This window comes from Ciconia boyciana, chromosome 25 (genome assembly GCF_034638445.1).
Source record: "Ciconia boyciana chromosome 25, ASM3463844v1, whole genome shotgun sequence".
Taxonomy (NCBI): domain Eukaryota; kingdom Metazoa; phylum Chordata; class Aves; order Ciconiiformes; family Ciconiidae; genus Ciconia; species Ciconia boyciana.
In genome coordinates, this window is record NC_132958.1 from 3,846,258 (window position 1) to 3,874,000 (window position 27,743).

The 27,743-nt window shown below is 57.0% G+C and overlaps 2 protein-coding genes across 6 annotated transcripts in view; both read right to left on the reverse strand.

The window, feature by feature from the left end:
* Positions 1–464: 464 nt before the first annotated feature.
* On the reverse strand, positions 465–12,856 carry SORBS3 (sorbin and SH3 domain containing 3). 2 transcript variants are annotated; one of them, XM_072845993.1, is made up of 19 exons: positions 7,385–7,519; positions 5,879–6,028; positions 5,660–5,765; positions 5,339–5,562; positions 5,203–5,266; positions 4,994–5,132; positions 4,790–4,883; positions 4,619–4,660; positions 4,407–4,493; positions 3,843–3,898; positions 2,740–2,864; positions 2,575–2,654; positions 2,442–2,488; positions 2,163–2,277; positions 1,957–2,082; positions 1,427–1,867; positions 1,240–1,319; positions 1,045–1,151; positions 465–958 (listed from the first exon to the last, which is right to left on the reverse strand). In XM_072845993.1, the coding sequence occupies exons 2-19, from the start codon at positions 5,984–5,986 to the stop codon at positions 897–899; spliced, it is 2,103 nt and encodes a 700-aa protein (XP_072702094.1). In that variant the 5' UTR covers positions 5,987–6,028; positions 7,385–7,519; the 3' UTR covers positions 465–896. The 2 variants fall into 2 exon arrangements, with proteins under 2 accessions (XP_072702094.1, XP_072702093.1); XM_072845992.1 differs by lacking the exons at positions 5,879–6,028; positions 7,385–7,519 and adding an exon at positions 11,831–12,856.
* A 786-nt stretch (positions 12,857–13,642) lies between these two features.
* Positions 13,643–27,743, reverse strand: part of PPP3CC (protein phosphatase 3 catalytic subunit gamma) — a 35,165-nt gene continuing 21,064 nt past the window's right edge. Inside the window, exons 4-15 of one of the 4 annotated variants that reach the window (XM_072845994.1) lie at positions 25,857–25,968; positions 23,662–23,807; positions 23,342–23,481; positions 22,684–22,761; positions 22,495–22,589; positions 21,679–21,804; positions 20,648–20,725; positions 19,803–19,829; positions 18,798–18,879; positions 18,230–18,327; positions 15,475–15,504; positions 13,643–14,141 (exon numbers count right to left, since the gene is read on the reverse strand). In XM_072845994.1, coding sequence (XP_072702095.1) covers positions 13,963–14,141; positions 15,475–15,504; positions 18,230–18,327; positions 18,798–18,879; positions 19,803–19,829; positions 20,648–20,725; positions 21,679–21,804; positions 22,495–22,589; positions 22,684–22,761; positions 23,342–23,481; positions 23,662–23,807; positions 25,857–25,968 — 1,191 coding nt within the window. In that variant the 3' untranslated portion in view covers positions 13,643–13,962. The remainder of the gene's footprint in view (positions 14,142–15,474; positions 15,505–18,229; positions 18,328–18,797; positions 18,880–19,802; positions 19,830–20,647; positions 20,726–21,678; positions 21,805–22,494; positions 22,590–22,683; positions 22,762–23,341; positions 23,482–23,661; positions 23,808–25,856; positions 25,969–27,743) is intronic. The other 3 variants (XM_072845995.1, XM_072845996.1, XM_072845997.1) reach the window with 3 other exon arrangements.

The following is a 27,743-nucleotide window of genomic DNA, read 5'->3' on the forward strand; positions in this document are numbered from 1 at the left end:
ACCGTTGCAGCCCCACATGCACCGCTGCAGCCCCACATGCATCGCTGCAAGACCCCACGGGCACTGCTGCAGCCCTGCATGCATCATTGCAAACCCCCCCATGCACCATTGCAGCCCCACGTGCACCGCTGCAACCCCTCACATGCACCATTGCAGCCCCACATGCACCGCTGCAGCCCCACATGCACCGCTGCAACCCCCCACATGCACCGTTGCAGCCCCGCGTGCCCCCTTGCAGCCCCCCACGCACCACTGCATCCCCACACAGCGCTGTAACCCTGCACAGCACCGCGGCCCCACAATGTCACCGCCACGCAGCACGACAACCCCACAGGGGCCACCACAGCCCCACGCACAGCCCTGCCACCCCACGCAGCGTCCCACGGACCCCTGCCCCACGTCTCCCCGTGGGCACAGTCCCGCCGGCTCCCTCCCATCCCAGCGCCACCAGGCTGGGCTTCGGCTCGGGCTGAGCTGAGCTTTAATGACGGACAAGAAGCAAATGCGACTCCTGGGTACATGGCGAGGCCCCGGGCCGGCATCTCGGGTCACAGCCGTCACGGTCAGGCCAGGCCGTGGCACCGGCCTGGCACCAGCCAGGCCCCCCCGGCACTGGCTGGAGAGGGACGGGGAGGTACGGCCACCGGGACGGCGGGCAATAAGGCACTGGGCAGCGGTGGGGAGGGGTCGGATTTAGGCACTGGGGTGGGGGAGACCCCCTGCGCAGGGGGGATTGGTCCCTGTTAGAGGCAGCCCCATAGGGGCAGGAGGGAGCTGGAGGCACTTTATCCCCGTGGGGGGACACGGGGGGGACGCAGCGGGGACGCAGGGTGGCCGAGGCGGGATGGCAGGGAGCCCCCAGCCCCGCACTGCCCACCGGGCTCCTCTTCTCTGGGTCACACCGGCGCCACGTAATTGCCGGGGAAAGTGCCGAATTTCTGCGTCCTCCTGGACACGCCTGGGGGGGGAAGGTAAAGTGATGCGGTGAGGGGGCCGCGGTGGCATCCCGTCCCCACCCCTGTCCCCGTCCCGACGGCCACGCACCCACGAACCAGCCGTCGTCGCACTGCTGCATGACGTCCACCCGGTCCCCCTCCAGCAGCTCCAGTTCGTCGGCGTTTTGGGGCCGGTACTGGTACAGCGCCCGGTACCTGCGAGACACAGCGTGGCCAGAGCCCGCACCGCCACGGGTCCCGCGTGGGGACACCGTGACACAGTGCCGCTCCCGGCCCTACTTACGGGGTCCACTGGATTTCGGAGCCATTGTAGGACGGGGCGGGCTCGGGGCGGGTGCTGGTGGGTGCCCCCGGGGCCGCGCGCTGCAGGGGGAGAGGACGGGTGCAGCGTTACGGGGCAGCACCCACATCCCCAGCGGTGCCAGGGCACGATGCTGGGGCTGGGGGCTGCGGCGGGGGGGCTCGCTCACCTCCTCGGGGGGCCAGGCCGGGCGCCAGGGCTCCTGGGGATGGGCGGCCGCAGGGTGCGAGGGGCCGGCGGGGGCCGGTGAGGGGCTCGGGGTGCCGGCGTGGGGCAGCTTTGGGGAGGGGGGGAAGGCGAAGCCGAGGTGGCGGGGTGAGGACGGGCACCCACCGGCCTCGCCGGGCCCCCGCTCCGCTGCCCGGGGGGAGCCGGTGGAAAGTGGGGGGCCCCGGGGACCGGGCGAGCGCTGCGGGGATGGCGAACCGGCCGGGGGCCGGGGGCTGGTGGAGGCGGGCGAGGGTGGGAAGTCCTCGGCAGTGGCTTTCACCCGCGGCTCCTTCAGCACCTGCACGTAGGTGGCGGGGAAGATGCCCTGACGGCTGGTGCCGGAGATGCGTCCCTCGTACCAGTTCTCGTCCACCCGCCGCACCAGGCAGACCCGCTCGCCCTGGCGATGGGATGAGAGGATGGTTTAGCATGGCATGGCACGGCACGGCATGGCACGGCACGGCACGGCACGGCACGGCACGGCAGTACCTTGCGGAAGGAGAGCTCGACGGGCAGCTCCCCTCGGAAGTTGTAGAGAGCCAGGGCCTCCCCGTACTCCAGCACCTGGATAGTGGGTGCCTTGATGGGCTTGGGCACCTCTGTGGGGGGCAAGATCTGGGTGGGGGGGACATGGGTGACAGTCAACACCAGGCTCTCCAACCCCGGCCGCCCCCTCTCCATCCCCCGGGGCTCACCTCCACGTAGTTGGAGGGGAAGATGCCCACGCGGCCGTGGTGCTCGCCCTCCAGCCAGTTCCTGTCCACCTCCTTATGGATGTAGACGATGTCCCCCTTCTGCAGTGTCAGCTCCCTGCAAGCGGCAGCGCTCAGGGACACCGAGTCCCTGGGGGGCACCGGCCCGTCCCCAGCCCGGCTGGCACGGCCACCCCGCATCCCGGGGCTCCTTCGGTCCCCATCCACCGCCCGAGGGACTGTGGGGGCACGGCGGGGACCCCCAGCAGTGCCATCACTTACTTGGGTGACTCGGCTTGGAAGTCAAACTTGAGGCGAGCGGCTTTCATCTGGGGAGGGAGAGGAGCGGTTACCGGGGACCCCCCCATCCCGGCCATGCCCGAACCCATAGGGGATGGGACCAACCCGGCCTCACCTTCTTCTCCTCCCTCTTGATGGTGTCCGTGGGGTCCCCGATGTCGGACAGGCTGGGGAGGGTCCCTGGCCTGAGGGTGTCTGCAGAGAGCAGGGTGTCACTGGCCGGTGGGGCCGGGGTGCATGGGGTGCCCCATGGCACGGCGCGGCTCGGGGGGGGGCTCACCTCTGCCGGGGGCTGCACGGCTCCGGTCGCTGGCCAGCCCCAGGCCACCCCGCTCCATGCCGGGGCTGGCGGGTGGGCGGTGGGTGCCAGGGGGGTTCTGCGGCCGGCGGGGTGATGGGGGGCTCCTGTGGGGTGACAGGGGTGCAGGGCTGAGCCCTGCATCCAGCCCCGCTGCCAGGCCCCTGCCCTCCCTGCTCCCAACCCTGTGGCCAGGACCCCTGGGTCCCCCGGGACCGGGATGTCGGGGTCCCCCGGTTGTGCCCTCCCGGGGGTCTCGTCCCGGAGGCAGCCAGGCAGGACGGGTCCAAAGTTTGCCGGCGGTGCTGGCGGCACGTCCCTGCTGCCGCGGAGCAGGAAGCGTGGAGCAGGCGAGAACCGGGGAGGGCCGCCTGGCTAATGGATAACCCCGCTCCCGGGGGCACTTAAAGAGCCCAAATTCCCCCCCCAGCCCGGAGACGGGGTTGGGCAGGGGGACAGCCAGCCCCCCGGCCCCCACGCGCACCCCTGGAGGGGTTAGGGTAGGTCCTACAAGAAGCAGAGCACTTGTTTGTTTGTTTTCCTCCCGCTGCCAGGGCAGGGCACGGGGCCGTGGGGATGTCCCGGGGTGTCCCCCCTGCCCCATGGTTCGGTAGCGCCCACCGGCATGGGTGTCCTCTCCCCGCGCCGGCGGTAGTGGGGACATGGGGACACGGCAGTGGGAATCCAACCGCCGTCACCTCCCCTGGGGCTGAGCCAAACCCCGGGACACCGTGTCCCCGCACGGGCTGGACGGGGGAAAGGGTCAGCCCTGGTCCGGCCCCGTCCCACCCACCGGGCAGCCAGCCCGGCACCCGGGTCCCCCACCCGCGGCGGGGCGTGGCGGGGGCGAGGCGGCCAGCGGTGCCACGGGGGGGCTCCGTGGGGGTCCGTGGGGGATGCGTGGGGACCCCCACCCTGCTGCGGGAGCCGGGATGCTGGAGGGAGGGTCCCGCCCGCCCCTCTCCCCACCCCCCCACCCCCCCCAAGCGTGGGGCCCTGTCCCGCCGCTGTCCCCCGTCACGAGTGGGGCTCGGGGCAGTGGGATTTGGGGATTCGGGGTGCGGGGAACAGCCGGCTCTACTCACCGAGCAGCCGGGGAGGCCGGAGCAGGGGAGCGAGCGGTGGGAGCAGCCGCCGAGCTCTGCCGGAGAGGAGCGGGAGGGGGTGGGAGAGAAAAATTAATCATCCAAGAGGCTGAGTCTCCGCGGGAAGCGAGGGAGTCCAGCGCCCGGCTGTGCAGAGCCAATAACCGCCGGACGGACGGCGTGGCGAGACAGGGTCCTAGAGTCCCACGGCCACGGCCACGGCCACGGCCACGCCGGCCAGGCCACGGCCACACTGGCCGGGCCACGGCCACGTGCCACCAGCCGGCTGTGCATGCATCTAGCCGTGCGTGCATCCAGCCGTGCACGTACCCGGCCCTGCCTGCATCCAGCCGTGCATGCATCCCGCCACACGCACGTTCAAGCCTTGCACGCGCAAGGCCGCGCGCACAGCTGGATGTGTGCACAGCTGGATGTGCGCACAGCTGGATGTGCGCACAGCTGGATGCGCGTACCAGCAGCCCTGCACGTCCCTTCAGTGCCACCCAGGGAGGGACGAGGGGCAGCAGAAGAGCCCCAGGCTAGCGCGGGCAGCGGCCGGGGTACCTGGCAGGGGTGCCGGCGCGTCTCCATGGCCCTCATGTCCTTGTCCAGCTCCTCGCTGAGCTGCTCCAGCTCCTGCTCCAGCAGCACCTGCGTGGCCAGGATGGGACCGCGGTGGGCGAGGCTTGGTGCTGCCCGCACCCCGTGTCCCAGCGGCACGGGCACTGAGACCCCCGCTGTCACCCCCGGCCCCCCGCCTGCCATCGCCAGCTTACCTCGATGGGCTGAGCCCGCGCCGGCGGCGCCGCTGCCGGGGGCTGGAAAGGGCAAGGGGCTGTTAGGTGTGCGCCCGCTGCAGCGCCCATCAGCATCCCTCCGTGCCGGGGCTGAGCAGGTGCTGGGGGTGCCGGGGCTGAGCGGGTGCTGGGGGTGCCGGGGCTGCCTACCTGCCGCGGCTGCTCCAGCACCAAGGATTTCCCTGGTTCATAGTCAAAAATGCTGCCGGGCTCCGCAGTGGCACCGGTGACGCCCCAGCTGGTCCTGTGGGGAGCCGGGGGGAGATCAGCCCCAGCAGCCCCCCGGTCTGTGTGCACCCCACGAGGGGACGGGTCCCCAGGCACTATTTTAATGCCACCCTGTGCCACACTCACCAGTCCAGCCCGTTGGGCATGCCGGGGTGCTCGGCCAGCGACGGCCCTTTCCTCTGCGGCTCGGGGGGACACGGAGGCACCGTGGTGGGCGAGGGGCTGAGCCTACCCGTGGGGCAGCGATGGGCATCCCAGTCCGGCTCTGCAGGGATGGAGGAGGAGGTGAACGGGCGCCGTGCCACGCCGTGCTGTGCCGCAGCACCGGGACTCACCTGGCAGCTTGCGGTGGATCTGCCGGAACATGCTGCGGTACCAGTCGCGCGGCCGGTCGACGCTCTGCGGGGACACGGCAGGGTGATGAGGGGGTGACGGGGTGGGGACAACCCCAGCCCCGTGCCCCCGACTCACTGAGCGCGAGGCGATGGGCATCCCCGTCTCGTCCACCGGCCCGATGCCGTCGTACTTCACCCAGCGCCTCTCCCGCCGCTTGCTGTCCTTGGTCCAGGTGGCCGACCAGCCCGGTGGCCAGGGGCAGGCGGGGGTGGCCCCGGGGCCGGGCATGGGGCTGGCGGGCGCCGGGGTGCTGGGTGCCTTCGCCTCCTTGGCCGGCCAGGTCTGGTACCACTCGCTCACTGGGGACGAGGCGGGTGAGGGTGAGACCTCGCCCTCTGCTGAGCATCGTTCGGGGGAGCCCGCGGGGACGTCCCCGGGGATGCTCGGGGCAGGTACCTGAGCTCCTGGGGGCCACCCGGCCGTGCTCAGCCACGCTGCGGGTTGCCGGGTCGTGGAAGTCGAAATTCAGCGTGTTCGAGCCGCGGTGGCGGATGACGGGCACCTGCGGCACAAGGAGGGGACTGGCGCGGGGGCAACGTGGCGGTGGCAAAGGGGTGGAGGCGGAGCAGCTCCCGCAATCCCCCCGGGCATGCAGCAGCCCCCGGCCCCACTCACCCGCGTCGCCGTGTGCTGCGGGGGCACCCACAGTGGCGGGTGCGAGGGGGGGATGTCCTCCACGCCCAGAGCCTGGCCGGTGTCAGGGGGCAGGAGCCGGCCCGCCATGGCCCTGGGGTGCCGGGATGGCACCCGGGGGCTACCCGTGCCCTGTGGGGTAAAGCGGCTGCGCTGACGGCGGGTCCTGTCCCTGTCTGCCGGATGCTCCTCTCCGGTGGCTTTGTCTCACCGCGCTTTGCCGGAGGGCTGGGGGCTCCGGGGGACCCCCCATTCCAGCCCCATCCCCACCTCCGGGGACCGTCCCCTGTTATTCACGGGCGCAGGGGACACCATGGCAGGGTGACGACCACCGCGGCACTGTCCCCAGCCCGGGGACGCTCACGGTGCCAGGGAAAGCGGCTGTTCCCGGGCAGAAACAGCCCTGGCACGGCTCCGCCATGTGTTCTGCATGCGGCCCCAACCCCACCGCGGCCGGATCCAGACCGGATCCAGCTCTGCAGCACGGATGGATCCAGCCCCCCCTGGGCTCTCTGGGGAGAAAACACCCCGGGGCGGGATATGGCGACGGCTGAGCTGCCTGCCCATCATCCTGGCATCCCGGTGCGGCACGGTGGGATGTGGCTGGCGCCGGTGCCCTCCTGCCCGGGCACGTGGCAGCAGCGGCGTCGGGCAGTGCCGCGCCAGGAGAGCTGCCAGGGCCGAGCCTCCTCGGGGCCGAGGAACACGAAAAGGCAGAATTATTTCCCCACCCTGCAGCGCAAACAGGGAAGGGAGAGGGGAAGGAGGGGAGAGGCGGCGGGAGTGTGCGGCCGAGCCCAGCACCACCCCGCCGGCGGGGCAACACGCCGTGACTCACGGCTGCACCATGGTGCCAGGGCCGCGGCACGGGGCAGCCGGGACCCCCATAACGGCTCCCGACACCATTGCGGGGCTGCGTCGGCGTGGGACGGCTCCAGGGGCGAGAGCAGCCCTGGGAACCTTCGGGGGACACCCGTGTCCTTGTTTGTCCCCCAGCATCTCCATCCCCACCAGGGCACGGGCATCGCCCATGGGACTCGCAGATGCCGCGGGGGACCCGTGCTGAAGCCGGCACGGCACAGAGCTCTCCTTGAAGAGGGCAGCTGGTGCTGCCGCGGGGCTGGTAGCCCAACACAGTGCCCTGCGTGCCACACACAGGGCAGAGCGGGCTGGGGGCCCCTCGGCTCCTCGCTCCCGACACCACCAGAGGCTCTGCAGCCCGCGAGGCTGTAATTAATGGTTATAACCACCGCGGGGAAACTGAGGCCCCAGGAATGACTTGCCCCAGGGCACAGACAGTGGGGTGCAGACTCCCACCCCCCCAGGGCACCCCAACCACTGCCACTCCATTCCCAGCACAGTGCCCTCCTGCAGCCCCGTGGGGCTCAGCCCCGTCCTGCTCCCGCAGACTGTCCCCCGAAGCCTGGCCCCCAGGAGCAGGTCCCCATGGGTCACCCCCTCCTCGCCGGCCCCCGAGCCGGCTCTTACCTCCTGGGCGCTGCCGGCCGGGGGCCCCCGGGCAGTGCCGGCCTCGGTGCGGCCGGGGCCTCGGGGAGCCCTGCGGCGAGCGGGACGGAGCTGCGAGCGGCAGGGAAGAAAAATGCACGGCGCAAACTTTGCCAGGGGAAGGAGAGCGGGGGCCTCAGCGCGTCGCGGCTGGCCGGCGGTGAAAGCCCCCCGACAGCATCCCCCGGCCGGGCCAGCAGCTGCCGTGCTCCCCGGCAGCCGGTACCGCGTGCCCTGGCCCCCCTGGGGTGCGCTTGCCCCCCCCAGCGCTCCCCGCTCTGGAGCGGGGCCGGCCCATTCAGAGTTTCCAGTGACATTTCCAGGGATGGGATCCAGGGAGGCGAGCCAAGAGGCTGAACTCATCCCACGCCCCGCGCACGCGTTCCTGTGCACCCGGCCCCCGCTTACGAAACGGGGCGAGCCCGGTGCCGCCAGCCCCCCTGCAAACAGCTGCCCCCCCACCGGGATGGAGCCGGGGGCTTGGAGGGGCTTTTTGGGAGAGGATGGGGAGGGAAGCGCCCGGTGGAGGTCAGGACCTGAGTGGGGAGCGGGGCTCCGTGCTCCCGCAGCCCCCCGAGCACGGGGGGCACGGTGAAAGCCGCCTGCTTTCCCACAGGGGACCCTCCATCCCCTCCGTCCCCCAGGGGTCTGGGCATGGGGGACCCCCATTTAACACCTCCATGCCCTGCTCTGCGCGTGCCCCGTAGCCCACCTCATCCCCTCCGGCAGCACCCGTGTCCGGGCTTCCGCCACGCTCACCCACCGGCCGCTTCCTGCTTGCCGCTCCCCGAAACTGCTGACAGCCCCGAAACAGGGCAGCCTTGGCCCTTCCTCTGTCCCGCGCGCTCCCACGTGATCTGAGGCCTCCGTCCCCATGGGAGCTCGCGCAGGACGATGGTGGCTTTGCTGCCAAGGACCAGCCATCCCTCGGTCCCCACCAAGCCACCCGTTCCCCGCCAGAAGCTGCTGCTGGGGACGAAGGGGCCGACGGCACGAGCCCTGCCGGGCTGCGATGCTGCACCCAGGGGACAAAGGGGACAAGAGCGGGTATGATCCCCGCTGTCACAGCCCTGGAGGACGCAGCTCCCGTCCGTGGGGCAGCTCCTCCCGTGCAAGCCGGGGACACGGCAGGGAGGAAGCAGGTTGGGGACAGGAGCTGGTCCTGCCGGAGAAGCTCGGGGACACGAGGGCAGAGAGGGCAGCGGGGATGGGGGCACAGCCACGGGCACCGGGAAAAAGGGTTAAACCCTGCCAGGGGAGCCCAGACCCCATACCCTGCCCACCAAGGCGGTGACGGTCCCCTCCAGCCCACCGCGTGCCGAGTGACGGCTCTAGAGGTCACGGCACCCGCTGGCAATGCCCTCCCGTGGGCAGCGGGGTCCCGGCCACCCCACGCCGCTGCAGCCCACCCCGGTGGGGGGCCAGCTGCCCCCCGGCAGGGACCAGACTCACCTCCGCGGCCCCATGCACCGTCCTGGGCGAGCAGGCTCCGGGGCCGGCCCTGCCTCCCTCCGCCCGGCTCCCAGCACCAGCCTCCTCTCGCAGATAAATATTTAACGCGCAGCCCGGGACAGGATTAACAAAGGGCGAGTGTTTCCTGTTTGCTCAAGGCAGCGATGCCAGCCGGGAGCGCGCGGCCAGGCCGGGCGATGCTCTCTCGGTCGGGGCTGCCGTGGGCAGCTGCCGCAGCTCCTCGCTGCCGAGACCAGCGCCGTGCCCTGCCCGCGCCGAGGGTCGGGGAGCCCGGGGCTGGGCGGCGATGCCGGGTTGCTGGTGGGTCCCCACCGTTTGGTGGAAAGACCCGGGAAAGGGGTGGGAGAGCCGGAGCATCCCTTCCCCGGGTGCACCCTGGCCGCTTCCGTCAGCCGGGGACGGCGGTCACGCCACGGCCGCGCCAGGCCCAGGGAGCCGCGGTGAGGAGCCAGAGACAGCAAAGGGATTGCATGCGGTGAGCCGAGCTCGACGGTGAGATGCCGACCCCAGCAACACCGGCAGCGGGCAGAGGTGCTGCAGGGGAGAAGCCAGATGTGGCAACCACAGCTGGGGGCCGGCTCGCCCCAGCTCCCCGGCCAGAGAAGCAGGCGATGGCAGGGCCGGCATGGCTGCAGCAGCTCTGCCCTGCAGCGGGGCACAAGTTGGGGATCCCCGGGCAGGAGCCGGGGGAACCAGGCCAGCGTCAGAGCTGTAACCCAGGGGGACGGAGCCTGGCCAGCACGAACACCAGGGCTGCCCACCAAAGCCCTGCGAGCCCGCGGCAGGGAGGAGGCACCCGGCAAAAGGGACGAGGAAGGAGCCAGGGGGTGAAACAGGAGCCAGCAAATACCCTCCTCTTCCTCCTGGCACCCAGGAAGGCAGCGGGAGGAGGGTTATTTACTCAGAAGGATGGAGGGGCGAGGAGAGGGAAGCCGAGAGCTCTCCAACAAAAGCGCCCGGGAGCGGCTTCACAAGTGCCAACGTGCCGGGGAGGCTGGGAGACGGCTGTCTCGGCGCTGCCCTGGCCCTGGAGAGGGGCCCTGAGCAAGGCAGAGGCCATAAAACACACCCTAAAACCTTCCTCCCCTCCTTCCCGGCAGCACCCGTGGGGCTCCTTGCCGTGCCCTCCGTCCCAGGAGCCAGGCATCCCAGCACACCCCAAAATAAACCACAGCGGAGCCGAGTGACTGTGTCAATTTTTAACTTTTTTTTTTTTTCCTTAAAGATGACTTCCAATTTACATTAAGACAGTTCTAACAAATTCATTCCTTGTTCACAAAAAAAAAAAAAGAAATTATATTAAATAATTTCTGCCAATAAATAACATTTTCACCATTTTCTTTTTCTCCTTTAAACATAACTAAAAAAAAGCAAGAAAAAAAAAAAAGGAGGCAGTCTCCAGGCAACGGGCGTATGATCCTTCAGCATCGAGAACCCTAAAATCACCATCACTGCACCCAGCACGTGTCCCGTGGGGCTTCAGGTCCTCCCTGGCAGAGGCCGGTCGGCCTCCACGCATCCCTGCCACCGCACCTAGCTAGGTCAGATCCGTGCCCGAGTGCCGCCACAGGCTCCCGGGCTGGCACGGGCAGCAAGAGGTTCTCCCAACGCCAAAAAAATTAAAAAAAAAAAAAAATAAAAAAAAGCTTGAACTCAACCCACCACCCGACCCATTGCCGACTCCCCTCCTTGTTACATGCACCTTGCTATAACATGCAAAAAAAACCCAGGCTGCGAGGCCAGCCTGCGGAGGAGGCGGCTGGGCTTTCCCCGGGGCCAGTCGTGCTCCTTGGCTTGCGTTCCCGGAGCCCTGTTTGCCAAGCTCCGGCTGGCAGCCGGGGAGGGAAAGGGACGGGCGGGAGCTCTGAGATGAGGGGTCTTGAGACGTGCATAGCTCCGAGGCGCTGGCTTTGCGGGGAGAAGGAGGGAGGAGGAAAAAGGGGGGGGATATCTGCGTATTTCTGGCATTTTTTTGGTTTTGCCGTGGTGGGGATTGGGGCAGGGCGCTCTGCCGGGATGAGCGAGGGACCTCGCTAGCGGCTGCTGGCCTCTGCTCCGAGGTCTTCATCACCCTCTTCCCCAAAAGCTGGTGAAGAGGGGATGGGGTTTCCCAGCTCGGCGCTGGGGCAGGGGAAAGCTCTCGCCTTCCCCGCGGCTCCTGCCGCCGGCCGGGGCTGCGCCGGCAGGGATGCCAGCACGGAGAGGGTTACCCGGATGAGCGTTCGTCAATCGAGGGGGTAATTAGCACCCACGCGCCCCATCGCCGCTCCTCACACCCCCTCGGGAACTCGTGTCAAGGGAAGGGGGACCGGCGCCAGCGTTGCTACAGCAACAGGAACCCGCGCTTCGCCTGGCAGTATGGCATCCATACGTGCCGGCTGCCGTTGGTCCCGCCGGGAGGACCAACATCCAGCCATTAACCGCCTTCCCCGACAGGCACCAGCCCCTCCCGGGCCGGGATGCCGCCAAGCTGCGGCCCCACCAGCCGCAGGGACGTTTTCGGCAAGACCCAGCTCCAGGGCCGGGGGGGCGGGGGGGGTCACAACGCCGTCAGCCCCCCCCCACCCCACGCTTTGCAAGGGCAGCAAACCACAAAGCGCAAGGGCCAAAAACGGGTTTTGCGGGGAAGCTGGCGATGCCGGAGCACGAGAAGAAGAAGGTTGGGGGACACAAACCACGAGCAAAGCAAATCCCCCTCCGCAAAGGGACGGTCCCTGCTGAACCCCCACGCGCGGGGCTGCCAGGCTCGGGGCACGAGCACCCCCCTGCAGCACCCATCCCAAAGCTCCCGACTAAAACTGCTGCTTGGGTGAGATCCCAGCCTGGGTCAGAACAACATGCCCGAACATGCACGGGCAGCACCTTTGCACGGTTTGCGCTCTCAGAGGAAGATACCACACATCGGCTCACTGTGTTTCAGAAAGGATGCCGTTAAAAAACAGAAGAAATACTCACAGACAAAGGCAATTGGCCCCACGCCTCGTATGGGGTTAGAGAAGCTTGCTCAAAACATCTCGCACTTTTTGCAAAGCAGTGGGCGTGTAAAAAAGGAAAAAAAAAAAGTGGAGGCATGTGACTCAAAAAGTCTCTTGTGAAAACCCAGTGGTCTGCTCACAGATACTGTTTCCTAAATAGCTGGCGTGAAATTAAGTGACGTATGATTATAAGACAATTTGAAAGCTTCCTGCAAAGTTGCTGTTTTCCTCCGTCGCTGGAATCGCAGCTTAGGGCCGGAGCACAAAGGGAAGACAGCAAGATCCAGAGAAGGGGTTGGCAAATATCCCTTATTAGAGGCTAAGCCCGCTCACCTGCTGCCCTTGCTCGGAGAAAGCATAATAGACAGTTAAGTTGGAAAAGAAGTGAAAGCTGGCAAGGGATTTGCTTCCGGAAGCTGCTGCTTTGACTCTGTGCAATCGCAGGCAGAAGAGGACGTGGCTCAAACGACACACGGGGAAGGGAAGCGACCACACGGGAATCCCACAAAATCCTTTTTCAACGCTCACTTCAGGTCAAAGTTGAAGTGAAAGAACGAGGCTCCGCTTAACAGATCCAAGCTTCAAAACCCTTGACGCTGCAAAGGCGGCGTCCTCTGGAAACCCTCCTTTCACCAGGAGATCCCCCTCCCTCTCCAGCACTGCACAAACACCCTTCCAAAATTTCTGCCAGACCCACTCGGCTCTTCTACCTGCCAACCTACCGTAAAACCATCCTCCCTCCCCTGCAGCCGAGGGAGGGATGCGCTTCCCAAACCAGGGCCTTTTTAGCAAAGCCGTCTCACCGCTGGCCATCAGCCAACAAGCCACATCTCTACAAAAACGAGCAGCACCCTGACCCATCCTTCCCCAAATCTTTATCACAAGCCAGCAAAACCCCCTCCAGCTGCCGGGAAAGGCTGATGTGCCCACGGCTCCTTTGGAGTCGGAGGAATAGCTGCTGGCTAACAAGGTACCCAGCAGCGGGGTAAGCCCCAGTCGGAGAAAGACACCCCCCCCCCCAAGATGCACGCTGGATGACTGGGAGGCGATGCTGGCTTAGGGGAGACCACCTCGTACGCCCACCATTCAAATACTGATCAGCAAGGGCTGATTCGAGAGCCAGGCGCAGGGCAGCGTGCCACGGGCTCTGCAGTATGTGATGGTGGTAGCAGGGGGGCGGGGGGTGTCTTTCTGTCCACAGGTTATAAATCAGCCCCTTTCTCCTTTAAAATTCAGGCTGTGCAGATTTCCCAAAGACCTGCTGATCACTAGAGACTGGAGATAATTCCTCTGCTCCGAATCAGAGGGATTCCCAGAGGGATTTCTGCTGCACGAACAAACTCCAGCGTATAGCTGCCTGCACCGAGTCCCAACGGCCGAAGCGTCGGGAAGAGCTACAACAAGGGGCAGCGCTTCTCCCATTCTGATTAAGAGGTTACTTTTTTGCTTGGGACTCCACTGGAATAAAACTGAATTACTGAAGGAAAAGGTGCCGTGATTGGTATAAGACACTGGAGTCCTTCAGAGCTAATCCTGAATATTTGGACGTCACCTTGGAAGAGGGATGGATCCCAGCCAGTTGCACCATGCACCGTGCCTTCCACAGAATCGCTTGCTAAAGCAGCGGATGCAGGTAGGCAAGAAGTCGAAGAAAACAACAGCAAACTCTGGGAAGAAGACGGTTGTGAAAAGAAAAACCAAACCAACCCTATTTTCAACGAAAGGACCTGCTTTTGAAAGCACAGGCTAACTTAGAATTGTACCAAAGTCAACGACCCAAGTTGCCTGGGACTGTTTTTGTTTCTTTTTAATCCCCCCACAGAGGTTTGCCTCTCGTGGAGGAGAGGTCAGCTGTACAGCACAACACTTCATATATGCACTAGCAGTTAGATTGGTTTCTAAATTAAAAAAAGATGGACTTTTTATATATTGAACATAAATAAAAAAATTACAAAATGGTCACCTTTCTTACAGAATGGATGCAAACTGGATTATGAACGTGCCTCCAGGTGAAGTTGGTTTCTCCCCTGCCCCCACCCCACCCCAATAATAAATAAATAAAATTCATTAAGTTTTGGATCCTTTAGTGGTGCAGATTGGGCGCTCGGACCGTTACTGGGCTTTCTTCCCTGTGCCATTCTTGTCCGCAGAGTTTGTTGAGGTTACCAAGTTCACCGGCCCGTCTGAGTGCATTGAATCTTTGCGTGGCGGCATGCGTTCGTTAATGCGATCCAGACCTCTGGCTTCTTCGAAGCTGCGGATCTTGTGCTGCGGTGAAAATCCACGAATGGCTGCAGAGAGAAGGGCCGAGATAGAAGAGTTAGTCTGAGCCGCGGATCCCTGGATAGGAGCCCTTTAGCACACGCCAGACATCTACAGGACAGAGTGAGGGTGACAGAAAGCACGTGTCTGGCTCCGGGAACCACGAGATGGGTCCGTAGGTGATTTTTGGCATCGCCAGCTCATGTGGGTACCACAGTGCAGCTGGGAAGTTGAAGCCTTTGCTGCTAGGTCACAGCAGCAAAGTCTAGGATCCAGATTGCAGCGATTCGCTCTGCTCCCTCGTGGTTCCTCTCTTAATAGAGTTCAGTAGTAGGAACTTGAAGACCAGACAAGTGCTCAATGTCCCCAAACAGTGAAATCTCAGGAAACTTTCAAAGCTGAAAAACAGGATACTAAAAAAACCAAACAAACGAACAAAAAAAAAAAGGCAAACCCAAAACAACACAACAAAGACACCACCACAAGGCTTCAACTCCAACACAAACCACACGCTGCAACACCAGGAGAGGGAAACGGCTAGTCCTTGGATCACGAACGCAAGGCTTCTTGCATGACCAGGAGACACACAGGCAGTCTCACGAGTGATGAAATCCCACCAAGGGCAGGCGTATCTCTGTTTCATCACTACGAGGCTGAGTACATCATCCTTGCGGTGACGATATGGACCGAATGTTTAACTTCTTTGTATTACAGATAATGTAAGAAAAAGGGGGTTGTGCCAAATCTTTTTACAAGGACTTGGCTGGTTTACAAACAAACTTCCCTTGGTACTCAAAGTTCTCTACACAGAGGTATGGCCCCATTCATCAGTAGTTGAATGGAGCTGTCGAGGAGAAAACCTCCCCAGGCAGTAACCTCATGGATCTGTCATTTCTACACGAACTACAGGGAGAAAACTGCTTCTCCACACTGGGACCACCTTGGCCCACCCGTGAGGAAGGCAAAGATTACATCGGAGCCGCGCAATCCGCTATCTCCTAGATGATTTTGACCAAGCAGCCTTCACCGGATCGAATTACCCAGGGGATGAACTCAGCCACGAGGCATCCGAGATCAGATTGCAGGACCCCAACGCCAAGGTCTTGAGACACCAGAGCACAAACCGCCCTGGAGACAGGGCACTCTCGGGATAAAGGTATTGCACTAAGCAATAGCCTCATTAAGGCTAAAATAGACTTGAAACAGCCCACTGTGTATTTTTTGCTTCCCAGCAGGGGCCCATCCTCCCCCACTTCTGGTGATGCAAGAGTAAAAAGCTTCCATAAGGCTGATAAAGCTCTTTAAAATTAGCGCACGCACACACAGAGATGATCTGAGTCTCTCGCCGGATTCTAGCCATACCTTCCCGTGCCTCTACCGCTTCTACTGTGGCTGCAATACAGAAGAACAGTGGCATGCAAAAATGAAGACAGAAAAAAAAAGAGTGACAGTGAGTGATCTAACATCATCGCTGCGAACGCAAGAGCCCACAGCCTCCCAGCCCCAGTGGAGACGACCGTAATCAAAACCAAGTGGCAAGAGGAAAAAAGGGGACAGGAGCTTGAGAGGAAGGCTGAAAGGGGACTCCCTTGGGTTTAGCGTCTGCTGAGCACTGACACGGGGGAGTCTCCTTTCCTCACGTTCGCTGGACTCATCGCACAGATAAATCCGATGGAAAGAAAGAGAAGCAGAGAGATGGCTTGCTGCCGCATGCACTGGAGGGCTCGGGCATGCAGGCGTCCCACGGCAAGGACAGCGATAGTCTCGGACTAAGCCATGGGTCTCCACCTGCATTTACAGCCCCCTCGCTCCCAGTTCAGTGGCTCTAGGGCACCCTGGCCACCTTCAGAAGGTAAATTATGCGGAATTCATCCCAGAGCAAAGCCCCAACCATCAGAGCCACGTAAGGGAAGTAACCCCGAGGGACGTGATGACTTTTTGGAGCAGTGGGGAAGAGAGGGGCAGCTTGTTCTCCGGGGGAGGGCAGGCAGCAGCAGGTAACCAGGCTGCTCTGCTCCTGATGCCTTGAATTATAACAAAGAACCAGGCTGATGCTTGAAATCCAGTTTGGCTTCAGCTCCACCTCCTAAAAGTGTTACCAAGCAACAAGGCACCATAAAGCTGAGCAACGTCCCCCTTCCTAAATCTGCTGCAGCAGCTGTCCAAGTTTTGGTAGTCCCTGCCTCAACATCTGGGAGGAGGCCCTTCCCTAGAAGAGATCCCCTGCTTTTAGCCTCAAAATGTCACAGTTTCTTACTTTGGACACAATACAAAGGCCACGTGGTCCTCGAGAGGCCATGGAGGAAGAATGGAATTGTAGCTGAACATCTTTGCTCCAGATTTGGTGACTTTACTCAGCCATTTTTGCTAAGCCTTGCTGTGAAAGGTTGGCAGGAAGCTCAGGGAGGGAAGGGGCCCCGCCACTGCTACCTGCAGCCCTGTCTCTCCTCTTTCGGGGTGCAGAGGCACCCCAAAAGGGGGGCAGCCCCCTCCTCTCCCCACTGAGCGGACAGGCTCCCAGCACGGCTGCTGAAGGAGCACCTGTACGTTCACCAGGAGGCTGCTGCGAGCAGACGGTGTGGCACGAAGGGACGTGCAAAAGGGGAAGGGGTGAGAGAAGGAGACACGATGGGAAAAGGAGCGTGAGAAGGGCAGGAAAAGCAGGGTGCTGCTGAGGGGAGCACAGGGCGCTGGGAGCAGCAAGGGGTGGGAAGCCTGCAGCCACGGGAGGAGGCGGCAAGCAGGGTCAGGTAAGGCAGCAGCAAAGGTCCAGCTTGTTTGTCCTGTCTCAGGGAGATGTACAAATCTCAGCTTCCTTACTGGGGGGGAGCTGCCTGGTAGCCCCTCAGAGGACCCCCCGCCCCGAGAGGGGAAGGTGCAGGAGAGCGTCGCAGCACGACCCGCTCCCTGAGCTGTCAGCTATAGGGGCAAAGCTGCGGCACCGTGAGCGAGCTGGCTGCTCGAGCCGAGCTGTAACAGCCACCTTCCCACTCAGGCTCTGTTCCCATGCCTGCAGCAGAACTGGGGCGACAGAAACCATTATGGTTGCTATAAAAAAAGGGAAAAAAAATAAAAGTTTCATCCTCCTCTGCGGGCAGAGAAACCCATGAGTTTGGGAGCAATACCGCATCCTCCCGGCCCCCAGGAGCGGGCAGCAATATTTACATGTTTCTCACTTGTGAACTATTTAATCAAGGCAAGGCAATCCCAGAACAAGCCCTCTTCTGAGCCCGCAGGAAATTACCCAGCGCTGATAGGAAGGGAAAAGCAGGCTGGTTAGATGCCAGCATTCAAAGGCTGGCGGCAGGAAAGGATTAAAACACTAGATTACAGGATTCCCTCTGGGGACACATGTTACTGTGATAACTCATTCCCTGACCATCAGCCAATCTCCCTGCCCTGCGAGTTTAAAGCACGCAGATCGCTAGCTCAGTCCTGCTCTCAGCACACTAATAAGCTGTCTAATAACCAGTTGGCTGCTGAGGGAGGGAGCAAAGTGTTTGCCAGCAAGCACAGAAAAGAAACCTCCAAAACCAGATCAAAACCAGGGTGCCGAGAGAAGTCTTAATATGAAACATACAGGCCTGGAAGAATCTCCTTCCTTCAACTAAATCTAAGCTTCCACTGTTTGGGATTCACAATTTCATAGGGTCAAAATCAGAGGGGTTTCGTTTAACAAAGAACAAACAAGCAGGCGTGTTTACCAATACATTCATATATATGCTATCACACAACAGCAGCAGATAGGTGAAGCAGAGGATGCTTATCATGCAGCGTTAGAAGGGAAATAAATGATAAAAATTGTTGCAGAAACATACAATAAAGCAATACACATGCTTTAGGAAGGGTGCTGTTTGTTGTCTTCCTTTCCTCACATTCCCCTCCTCAAGGGTATATGGGGACATCTTGGAAGGCTCTCCACATCCCCACCTACATTTCTGCTTTTCCCTGTTTCTGAACCTTTCCCCCCCGTGGGCCTGAACCATCTCTCGGGTCCCCTGGCACCCTGAAGTACGCCTACAGGAACTGATCAAATGGTTTTCGGGGCAGCTGAGGGCCAGGTATAAGACTGCAGAGGGGATGCAGAGTTGCAGAGAGGAGGATCGTTCGTACTCACCAGTCTGTAGGGTCTGCCTCCCCCCTGAGAGCACTCCCAGGGGCAGTGTACCTGTGGGAGTCAGGCCTTTGAGAGTCAGCACGCTCTCGCTCTCCTCTCTGCAAATAAGAGCCAAGGCAACCAGTTACCGAGAGATTAATGCAACGCTCAGTTAGATCCACGCAAGACTATTAGCGGTGAGCGGCATGAAAGCTGGAGTCTGCCCTGTGCTGACCACAGGCAGCACGCGTCTGATCTGCTGGGCACCGAGCACAACCCTGCCTCGTAAATACAGGACCTCTGCTTACTCAGCCACGACGCATCAGAGCTACAGCACAGCAAATGCATCCTGAAAGGGCTAAATATACCTAATCAGCAGCATTTCTGTTGGCAAAGGTGCCGGTGCTCGAGATGAAGGTTGCTGAGAGTCAGCCCACCAGGCATACAGAAACCGCCACCTCGAGCCTTTGCCATCTACTCTGAAGCAACAGTCTCATAAGATTTTTCCCCAGCAGGACTCTGCCCGCCTGGAGCAGCCTGACCAATGTCCCCCATTACCCAGACCCCAAATCACAAGCTTCTTCCTTACCGAAGAACCGAGAAGACACGCGCCATCTTCCCAATGGCTCTAATCTTATTCCTGATGATCTCTTTACGGACTGTTGTCCCACCTTGGGGAGAGAAAAAACAAATACCAGCATGTTTAAGGTTTCCTGCTTTCCAGGCACAGGTAATGTCAATATGAAGCACCTGCCTGACTCCAGGAAAAGAAATCATGGTTTACAGATTCACAGCTACACTCTTGAAAGAACAGTGCTGAGAGGATGGCGGTCAGGATGGCAGCGAGAAGGGCAACACCAATGAGATGACACACGGACTTAAAGGTCTAAAGAGAGTAGAACCACCAAAGGAAACGGATCGGATAGGTCTTGTTCGAAGCTCACCAGGTTTGATCACACTACACAGGATGTAACACAAATGACTCAGCCATGTAGACACAGTTTTGCAAGGCAGAACACTGACGAATCTGACTGCTGATGAACACTGCAGAACACCGGGCTGTGCTCGCCGCGGGGAGGAGTGTCACGCAAGCATCAGCTTTGGCATCCAACGCGCACAGTGAATGGCTGGCCGGAGCCTTGCAACTCTGCTTTGACCCCACACAAACACAAAGTGAGATATGTGAACTCCCCTTCCACTATACAGACCGAACATGAGAGAAAAGCATGGAGGGTAACTGAAAACAAACAAAAAAATCAAAAGTAAAAGAGGTAACAAATACATCTCCTCTCAGCTGAGATTCCTCACATGGCCCAACTACACATTAGGACAGTACAAGCCAAACCGGAGGTCTAACATGCACCGATGGCTCAGCCATGCACTAAGTGGCTGCATTCAGAAGTCAGATAGAAACGTGACCCCGTTTCTCAAGTTCCTGGAGGAACGCAGAAGGGTTAAAAAACACACGGCGCTTATGTTAAAACTGAAAGGGGATGAAGAGACTGCCCAACTAGTCAGCTATTCAAATCCACTCCAAGGAATCTGGTGGCACAGGCAGTGAAAATTAAGCTTGTAGCAAATTCTAGCTGGGTACCTTTCTGATAGCTTGAAATGTAGTGATCTTCAGGGAGAGGAGACACCAAGAAACAAGTAGATGAAGACAGAGATAGAAGAAACAAATTTAATTTTCATGGGAGGGAGAAAGAAAAAAACCAAAAACGAAATGCAATGGGAGAAGCGGGTTAAAAGTCTCAACCTGTTGACCGAAGCAGCGGCACCTTGTTGTACCACAACGGTGTTCTGCTTCTCCGTGGGACTGACTGTCCTCCACCCTACACGGATCTGTACAGGCAGCTCCCCTGGACCCCCCCCGCATGCTCACAGCCCCACTTCTCGCTGCACGCCCCACGTCTGTGCTTCCTCTGGGTCACCATCTCGCTCTCAAGCGACCCCACCGATATAGAAACTCCAGATCAGATCAGCAACTGTTTTGTCCCTTTCATGCATAGCTTAAAACCAGGGCCAAAAACTGCATTCTGCTTTTTTGGGGGTGACATGAGAAGCCGCTTTACAGAGGAGTTCACTGCAACAGATGAGAAGATTGGGTAGATATTTTGGTGCAGAAAATTTTGAATTGGGGGAAAAAATAACCACTTGGGAAGCAGTCTCTGTGAGGAGCAGGAAACCGTTCTCCAGAGTAGCTGGCAAGAAGCGTCTGTCGCAGTGAATATAATTTAATTTCTCTGTGACTGAATAGCAAAGGAGGGGGGGGAAGTTTCCTACCCAGAACTGCACAAGGGTTGGCCAAAAAGGAACTGGAGACCCTGGCTGGGCATCCAGCTATAAATCAAGTGCTGATCACTCTTGAGCTAGCGTCATACACCTTCCCCACCTTCACCCCCCCACTGTTACCAGCTCGGTCGTAACAGCGTTTTTTACCTTCCAATGTCTCATCACCATCTGAAATCAACTCATCATCGGAGCATATGTTGAGGATGTTAACGAGCATTTCTGTGACTGTAAGAAGTACAGACAGGAAGATTAGAGAGGCCTGGTGCGCACACTTGGCAGACAGAGGTATTTGGAGGATGAGCTGGACAAGCAAACGATTTCAAGGTCATTTATACTCTGGAAGTGGAAGCCCAAAGACACTTTTAGCCGCATACTGCTGGTACCTCGCAGCAGTACCCAGAGCAGACGACATACTTTACACCTTCTGCCAAGGAGGTGGATGCAGTCCAAGCACATCACAGATGAAACAGACGTGGGGAGCGGGGTGCCAACATTCATGCAGAACAGCCTGGGCCCGCTGAAGGTCCCACCTCCCCACCCCGACCCGCACAACAGGCCACCTGGCTCCAAGAATGTCAAATCTGGGGGGAATTCAACCTTTGGTTCCTCAAAGTCAAAAAACCTTGCCACTTCAGACCTTTAAGTCATACTCCAAACGTACAACGTCGGAGTGGAATTTAAACTCACCAGGAGACGTAAAAAACCCTTTTGCTGAGGAATTGAGGCAAAGTCTCGGTCATATTTTAAGCTGCCTCGCCTCCTTCAGAATGAAATAAGCCTTGAAATTGAAGTGAATGCTTCCTTTTTGGTGGGCCACAAGCCAACAGGAGATTTTAATTTCTCTGTTGCAAACCCAGAGCAAGAGAAATGTCTCCAAATTCTGAGGTGGGGCTACACCACCCCAAGATCGGCTCCATCAGCAATGCAGAAATAGCAAGAAGCGATCGTTTTATCGGTAAAAGCTTTCTAAAACACGTATCAACAATTATTTTCACATGAACTTTACCCGGTAATATGCAGATCTCCTTGAACCTGAACTACTTCCCAGTGCTATCTGATATTAATGAGTTACAACACTCTCCCAACACATTCAATAGCCCGTGGGACAGGTTTCTAACACTCAGGATACTATGACCAGTCACCAGGCAACTCATAACAGAAATCCAAATATCTCTTACCCTTTTCCCCTACAAAAGGCAAAGACCATGTGAAGACATCCATGAAGTTTGGAAGCCAGTACGGATGAGGGGAACAGTTGAACTGCCTGATGTTCATGACATTGTTTTCGTATTTCAGTACAGCAGCTAGAAGAGAAAAGGAAAGACAACACATGTCCGTAGGCACTGTCAACTTCTGGGAGTTGTACCTGTGCTAACGAAACTTCATTATCGACAAGAGGCTGCACTCATGCAGAATCAAACTACCAGCTCTCCAAAATAAGCAGGCTTAAGCAATATTTTTCAGTTTACCCATTACATTGTTTCACTAAAGCTCATTGTAACAGTGAAGGTCAATTTAACAAAGCTGTTAAAATTTATGCAAATCAGAAGTGATAACCACAGGGCCAAGATCCAAAGTGCGTGGCAAAAAACCCCACAGTTGAGGAAAGTTCCCCATCATACTCGTAAGGTTTTAGGGGCACAGCGAAGTTAAAAGCTTGCATTACTAGCAGCTTCTCTTTTATGGCAGCATTCATCAATAGCGCTTAGTTGTCATGTGGCTGGAAACGAAAGCATTATTCTAGGCTTTATAACTTGACAGCTAATTGCCACAGTAATACATTAAGTCTTCGAGTCAGAGAACCCAGCCACTTCCAGCTCCCCAGCTGCCGTCAATTTAACATATAAAGCTCTTTTTCATTTCATGCGTAAGAATGCAACTAGAGGAGAGGGCAGAATGGGCAAGGGGAGGGAAGATGGAGAGGGATCTCCTAAGCACGTGAGGACAGTCCCGACATCCGAACAGCAGCAGAGCTCTGGCCTTGCCAGCCTTACCCTTGTTGTTATAGACATCTAGGTAATTTGGTGCAGAGAAGATTGTGATTAACGATGGAAAGCCTGTTGTCTGGCTCTTCCTGTACATTCGGTACCTGAAAAACAGGTCCAGTGTTAAACATACTGGTCTTGCTAAGGATAGAACAAACTCAGACGGAGCCTGCTCAGCTTCCAGGCTGCAGCACTTACCCAGCATCCTGGGCTTCGTGAGCTCGGATTACAGATAACAAACTATTGTTCTGCAAAAATTCACAAACTGCAGGATAACTGGAAAACAAAAAGCAAGCGTACGTTAGCATGTAGCACAGGAGAACAGATAGCACCTATGGTCTCGGTTTCAGGAACCAGCCACTTCGCAGCATCCATTCGGTTTGTGTCCAGCATCCCCAAACAAGGCCAGTATGTATTACATAATTCAAAAATTAATTGCAAAGCATTCTGTTAAACAGACCCCTGGTGCCAAATCCTCCCTATCAGCCGGGCTACAAGTGGTCTGTCAGCACAAATGCTTCTCTTTTAGACAGGAAAAGATTATTTCCTGGAGCTCCTGGTACTGTCCAATGCCTGAAAACCATTCAAAAGGCACCCTGCCAGCTCAAAGAAACATCTCTGCTGTCCGATACCACAATTTCATAGAGCGACATATCCAAAAGAGAGCTCAATGTTACAGGAGAAGAAAAAACAAACAAGATTTTGTGCATTAGAGCCAACTGAAGACTATTTCAGAGCCAGGTATGCTGTAAAGTCCCACAGAGTGATCTGAATAGCAATTTATCTCCCCATACACCCTAGTGTAAGGGGAGACAAAAAGCTCTAGTCCATCAGAGCCCCCTAAAACACCACTTACCTGTAGAAATAGGAGCAGCCTCGAACAGTGTTGTGGGCAAAATGCTCCAACGTTTTCTCATTGCCGTAATCCTCTGATGGATCGGACCAGAGCAGGTCACACATTGGACCAAAGGCCGGAGGCTCCTTAAACCTGTCTAACTGAAAAACGTATGCAAAATCAGGACAACGCTGGTAAAAGCCGCAGCACCATACACACCCCTACGGTGTGGACATGCAGAGCACAGGGGCCTCAACCTGGAACTCCATGCAGGAATCAAGCAAGCCATTAACCACACTATTAATTGTAAGCTATGTGAGAGGACCACGGAGATTACTTACTTTCCTAATGTCATCTAGACACGTGATTTCTGGAGACAGTCCTCCATGAACACACAGAAATTGCTGGTTTAAGAGGGCAGCAAGAGGAAGACAGTCAAATGTATCCATACACGCATCATACACTCGCTCCGAATACTTGATTCGACCTGGAAAGATGGGGGGCGGGGGGGGGAAGAGAGGGAAGAATTGAATTCATTTACCCATTTACACAACAAAGACTGCTCAGGCTGAAAGGAGAGCTTTTTTAAAAAAAATATTTTCTTTTTTTTTATAAAGGGGAAGTCATTCATGCCTCCAAACCTACATGATATAAGAAGCATCAAGCAAAGCTTTGATCAGCCAAAGTGCTGATAAATAAGTTCAAAGAACCTAACTCCTAAGGTGATATGGAAACTCTATGCCTATGGCCCACCAAGTCAAACTTTGCAACCATGTATTAGTGAAAATGCTGACTTAGAAAACGCTTGTTGGACACGAAGATAAAAAGGCTTCACAGTAATCTGGACATGGTCAAGAATATTAATCTCCCTTCAAGCTATTGCCTAGAACACCTGCACTAAGATTAACATAGAAAAGAGGCTAGGCGCTTGCCACTGTAATAGAAAACTTGGGATACTAATAAAGCCATCCCATCGCTTTCCTACATTCATACTGCACCTCTAGACTCAAAGAGTCTTACCAGCCTCAACTGCTAAGCAGATTATACACTGGGAAATGTAGCAGCTGTTTAATTTGGCATAGCAATATTACACAATCATTTAAGATAGGAATTGCCTTTTCGGCTGGACACGAGTGTTTTGAGTCAGAATTTGACCAAGATGCCTGCAGTTAAATCATTCTTCACGCAGGATCTGTCGGGACTACGAGCGATCACAATCTCTGCTGGATGCCTCATCTTAACAGAGGTGAAGAGGATGTTTCAATACATTAAACAGAGATACCACGACCTTTCCGAAAGCAGCTTAGCTTTTACAGCAAGCCTCCAAGTATGTTCAGAAATCTCGCTCAACACTTCCCGTTAGAACAGAGAGCAGGAGCAGAGATCACCGGACATCAAGCGCGTGTCTTCTTGCATCTGCAGCCCCTTCGCAGGGCAGCGATATGTCAACATAGCCAGACCTTTGAGAAAGCCCCATTACTGCTATAAAACCCATCTCTGTCTAAAGCAAAAAAGCGCATGAATGGAAAGTTTACCTTTCTTCCAGCTTTATTTCAGAGATACTAACAGGTTTTTTCAGCTGCACGCTACGATACAGGAAGCGGAAAGGCAGTATCTTCTGTTTTCCAAAGGGGAAAAAACCCCTTCACCTCTGGCCTTCTGGTTCAAATTGAGCCCAGCTCAACAGGAGCTCATCTACCACCATCTGATGACTACAGTATCCAGCAGAGAGCTGGCTGGTGTTTTCCAACTCATTTCTAAGTAAACAGATGTCATTATCTCGGTACCTATCAGCTCTACCCTGTCCAGCAGCATCCAGAGCTGAAGGGCTAAAGATTGGACTTGTGCCTTGCCCGTAACTACTTCCTGAGGTTGGGTCCTTGAGCAACTATTCCCTAATAGAGAGCTGCACATTGCTGGTTTATACCTTTTTTATTGCTTGGAGGAATGACTGTCATCCTCAGGGGAGAGGGGTCATTCCCCGAACTTTCATCATCGTTGGTTTAAAAATATGTAAATGCTGCACGAAACTATCTTTAACTCAACTAAAATGATCTTAAAGGTAATGATTCTCCCTAGTGCAAACACTGAGGAACAAATCCTTTATTTGCTTCCAATTGTAATCACTGATCCCAGCTGCACAATCTGGAGCTGAAAGTCATTTGGCAGTAATTATATGTTGCTGGGCCTGAAAGTCAGGGGGGGTGTGGGGGGTGTGCGGGGTGTGTGTGTGTGCAACCAGCTCATCAGCGAGACAGGGAAGATGTGTTCGCATTTCTTCCATCCACGCTCATTCTTTGTAACCAGAAGGCCACATCAACATGCGCTCTCTACTTTACAAGACTTATACATTTGGCTTTTTTTCCTTTCAGCAGGAGCTGAAACAAGAGACGAGCTATGTACGCAGAAAAAAAAGACGACAGGTTTTTACAGCTCCAGAGCTAACCGATACCACTCATGGCAGGCACGAAAATTAAGACCCACGCCTGGTCGCCACACGTTAATACTTTTAAATCCTTACACTGCTGATACTTACATTCCTGCTTAAAGGTGAAGTATTCTGTGAGGTGCCTGCACTCATGGTTCCCTCGAAGGAGGAACAATGTTTTGGGATGATTTATCTTTAAACTCCATAAATACAGCACGCACTGCAAGAAAGGGAAGGAGGAGATGGCATGTAATAAAAACCTTTTATAGGGCACTAATCATCCGTAGACTTCACTAAGTGTTTCTGGGAAGACACCCAACAAGCTGAATTCAAAGTGGAACCCTGATAGAAACCCAGCTCCATAATCGGCAGTAGATCTTATCTTGGCCAACTTCACCAGTGGGGGAAAGCCACACTGAGCATTTCTCTATATTAGGCCTGAGTTGGAGAAGTGACAAATGAGATTGCATTCAGCTGAAACCGGCTCTGGGTTGGGTGGGGGCAGCTTTTCCTTCCAGCAGAAACCAAAGCTAAAAGCACCCATTTTCAGAGCAGCAAAGCAAAACCAGCTGCGCAGCGAGATGTGCGCTCCAGATGTCCCACTGCAATCGAAACCAGAGACCATCAAGTATAACAGACAGCCATCTTGATAGACATTTTATCAAGTGCATTAAACATTAGAAGAATTAAACTTCATCTTCCCCACTGACTTCCCCCCGCCCCCGTTTTTCTGCTTACGCTACAGTCATGTGAAGTTCAAGTTCAAAACAGGAAAAGCCTAGCCAAAAAACAAGCTTAGTAAAGCCTTCTGGCTTTGAAGAGGGCTTTCCACATCCCCTATCTGAACAGCAACACCTGTAAAAAGATCGCCTTTGAGGAGGCGCAGACCAAAGTCCAACTGAAACAATCATTTTCAACAGGCTCCCAGAAATATTTCATGGTGGCTTTCCAAAGAGGCTACGTGAAGAGGGGAAGGGCTGGAAAGCAAGTGCGCTTACCCTTCTGTGCTATACGTTGTCAAGCTGACAGCTAAACCAGCAGGTATCTAGTATGGGGAAATGTTATCACATTTCCCTTGTTGATTTTGAGTGCTGGAAGGACAACCCATAATGACAGCAAGCTTGAAGATCTGGATTAAAGCCTCTAATAAGAGCTTACCCTTTAGGCTGACATGCTACAGAAACGGCACACACTTCGAGAATGTGAACCGTGAAGCCTGTCAACAGTTCTACACTTAAAACACTGCTGATCTGGTGCACAGATCTCCGGGAACCAGCCTCTGTGGCATGGAAACAACCTCCAGAACCAAAATAAACCAGTTTCAAGTTAGTTTCCAGTACAGACACCTTAGATATCACGTTATTTAAGCAGTGAACCTGCAAGGTAAGCTCTACATTAGTCACTCCAGCTATCCCTAAAAGCCCCAAGGAGCTGTAAAGCACCCGTCTGTGTCTAACTCAGACTTGAACCCTACAGAAAAGGACTGGACAGCAAATTCTGAATTTTAAAACTGAACAGAAACAGGGCCCGTGGCAGGTAATTTAAGCTGTGGTTAAGGCTAGCAAAAATAATGTTTTACTGCATCTGTTAACAGAAGGAATGGTCCCCACAAAACCATTTGTAATTATTCTGATTTAAAGCTTTAACCTCCTGTGTTTGCACCCTACATGTCAATTTTCTGGGCTAGCATGAGAACTGAAAAGTGAAAGTCACTACAAATGAACCAAGGGACTTGCTAAGGATTGGAGAAAGCAGCCAGCCATGGCATCCCTGGTTCAAAGCAAAGCAAGAAAGTAGAGACGCATCATCAATGAAGAGGAGGATTTGGGATGTATGGAAGGTCAGCAACTTGCAGAAGAGAGATTTAAAAATACATTCGAAGTGTTTTAAAGTGAAATGGAAGTGAATGGAGTCACTTGGCACCACAATTCTTCCTGGACACCCAGTAAGCAAACCACAGATGTCGAGAGCAAACGTCTCCAGTATCGCTGCAGT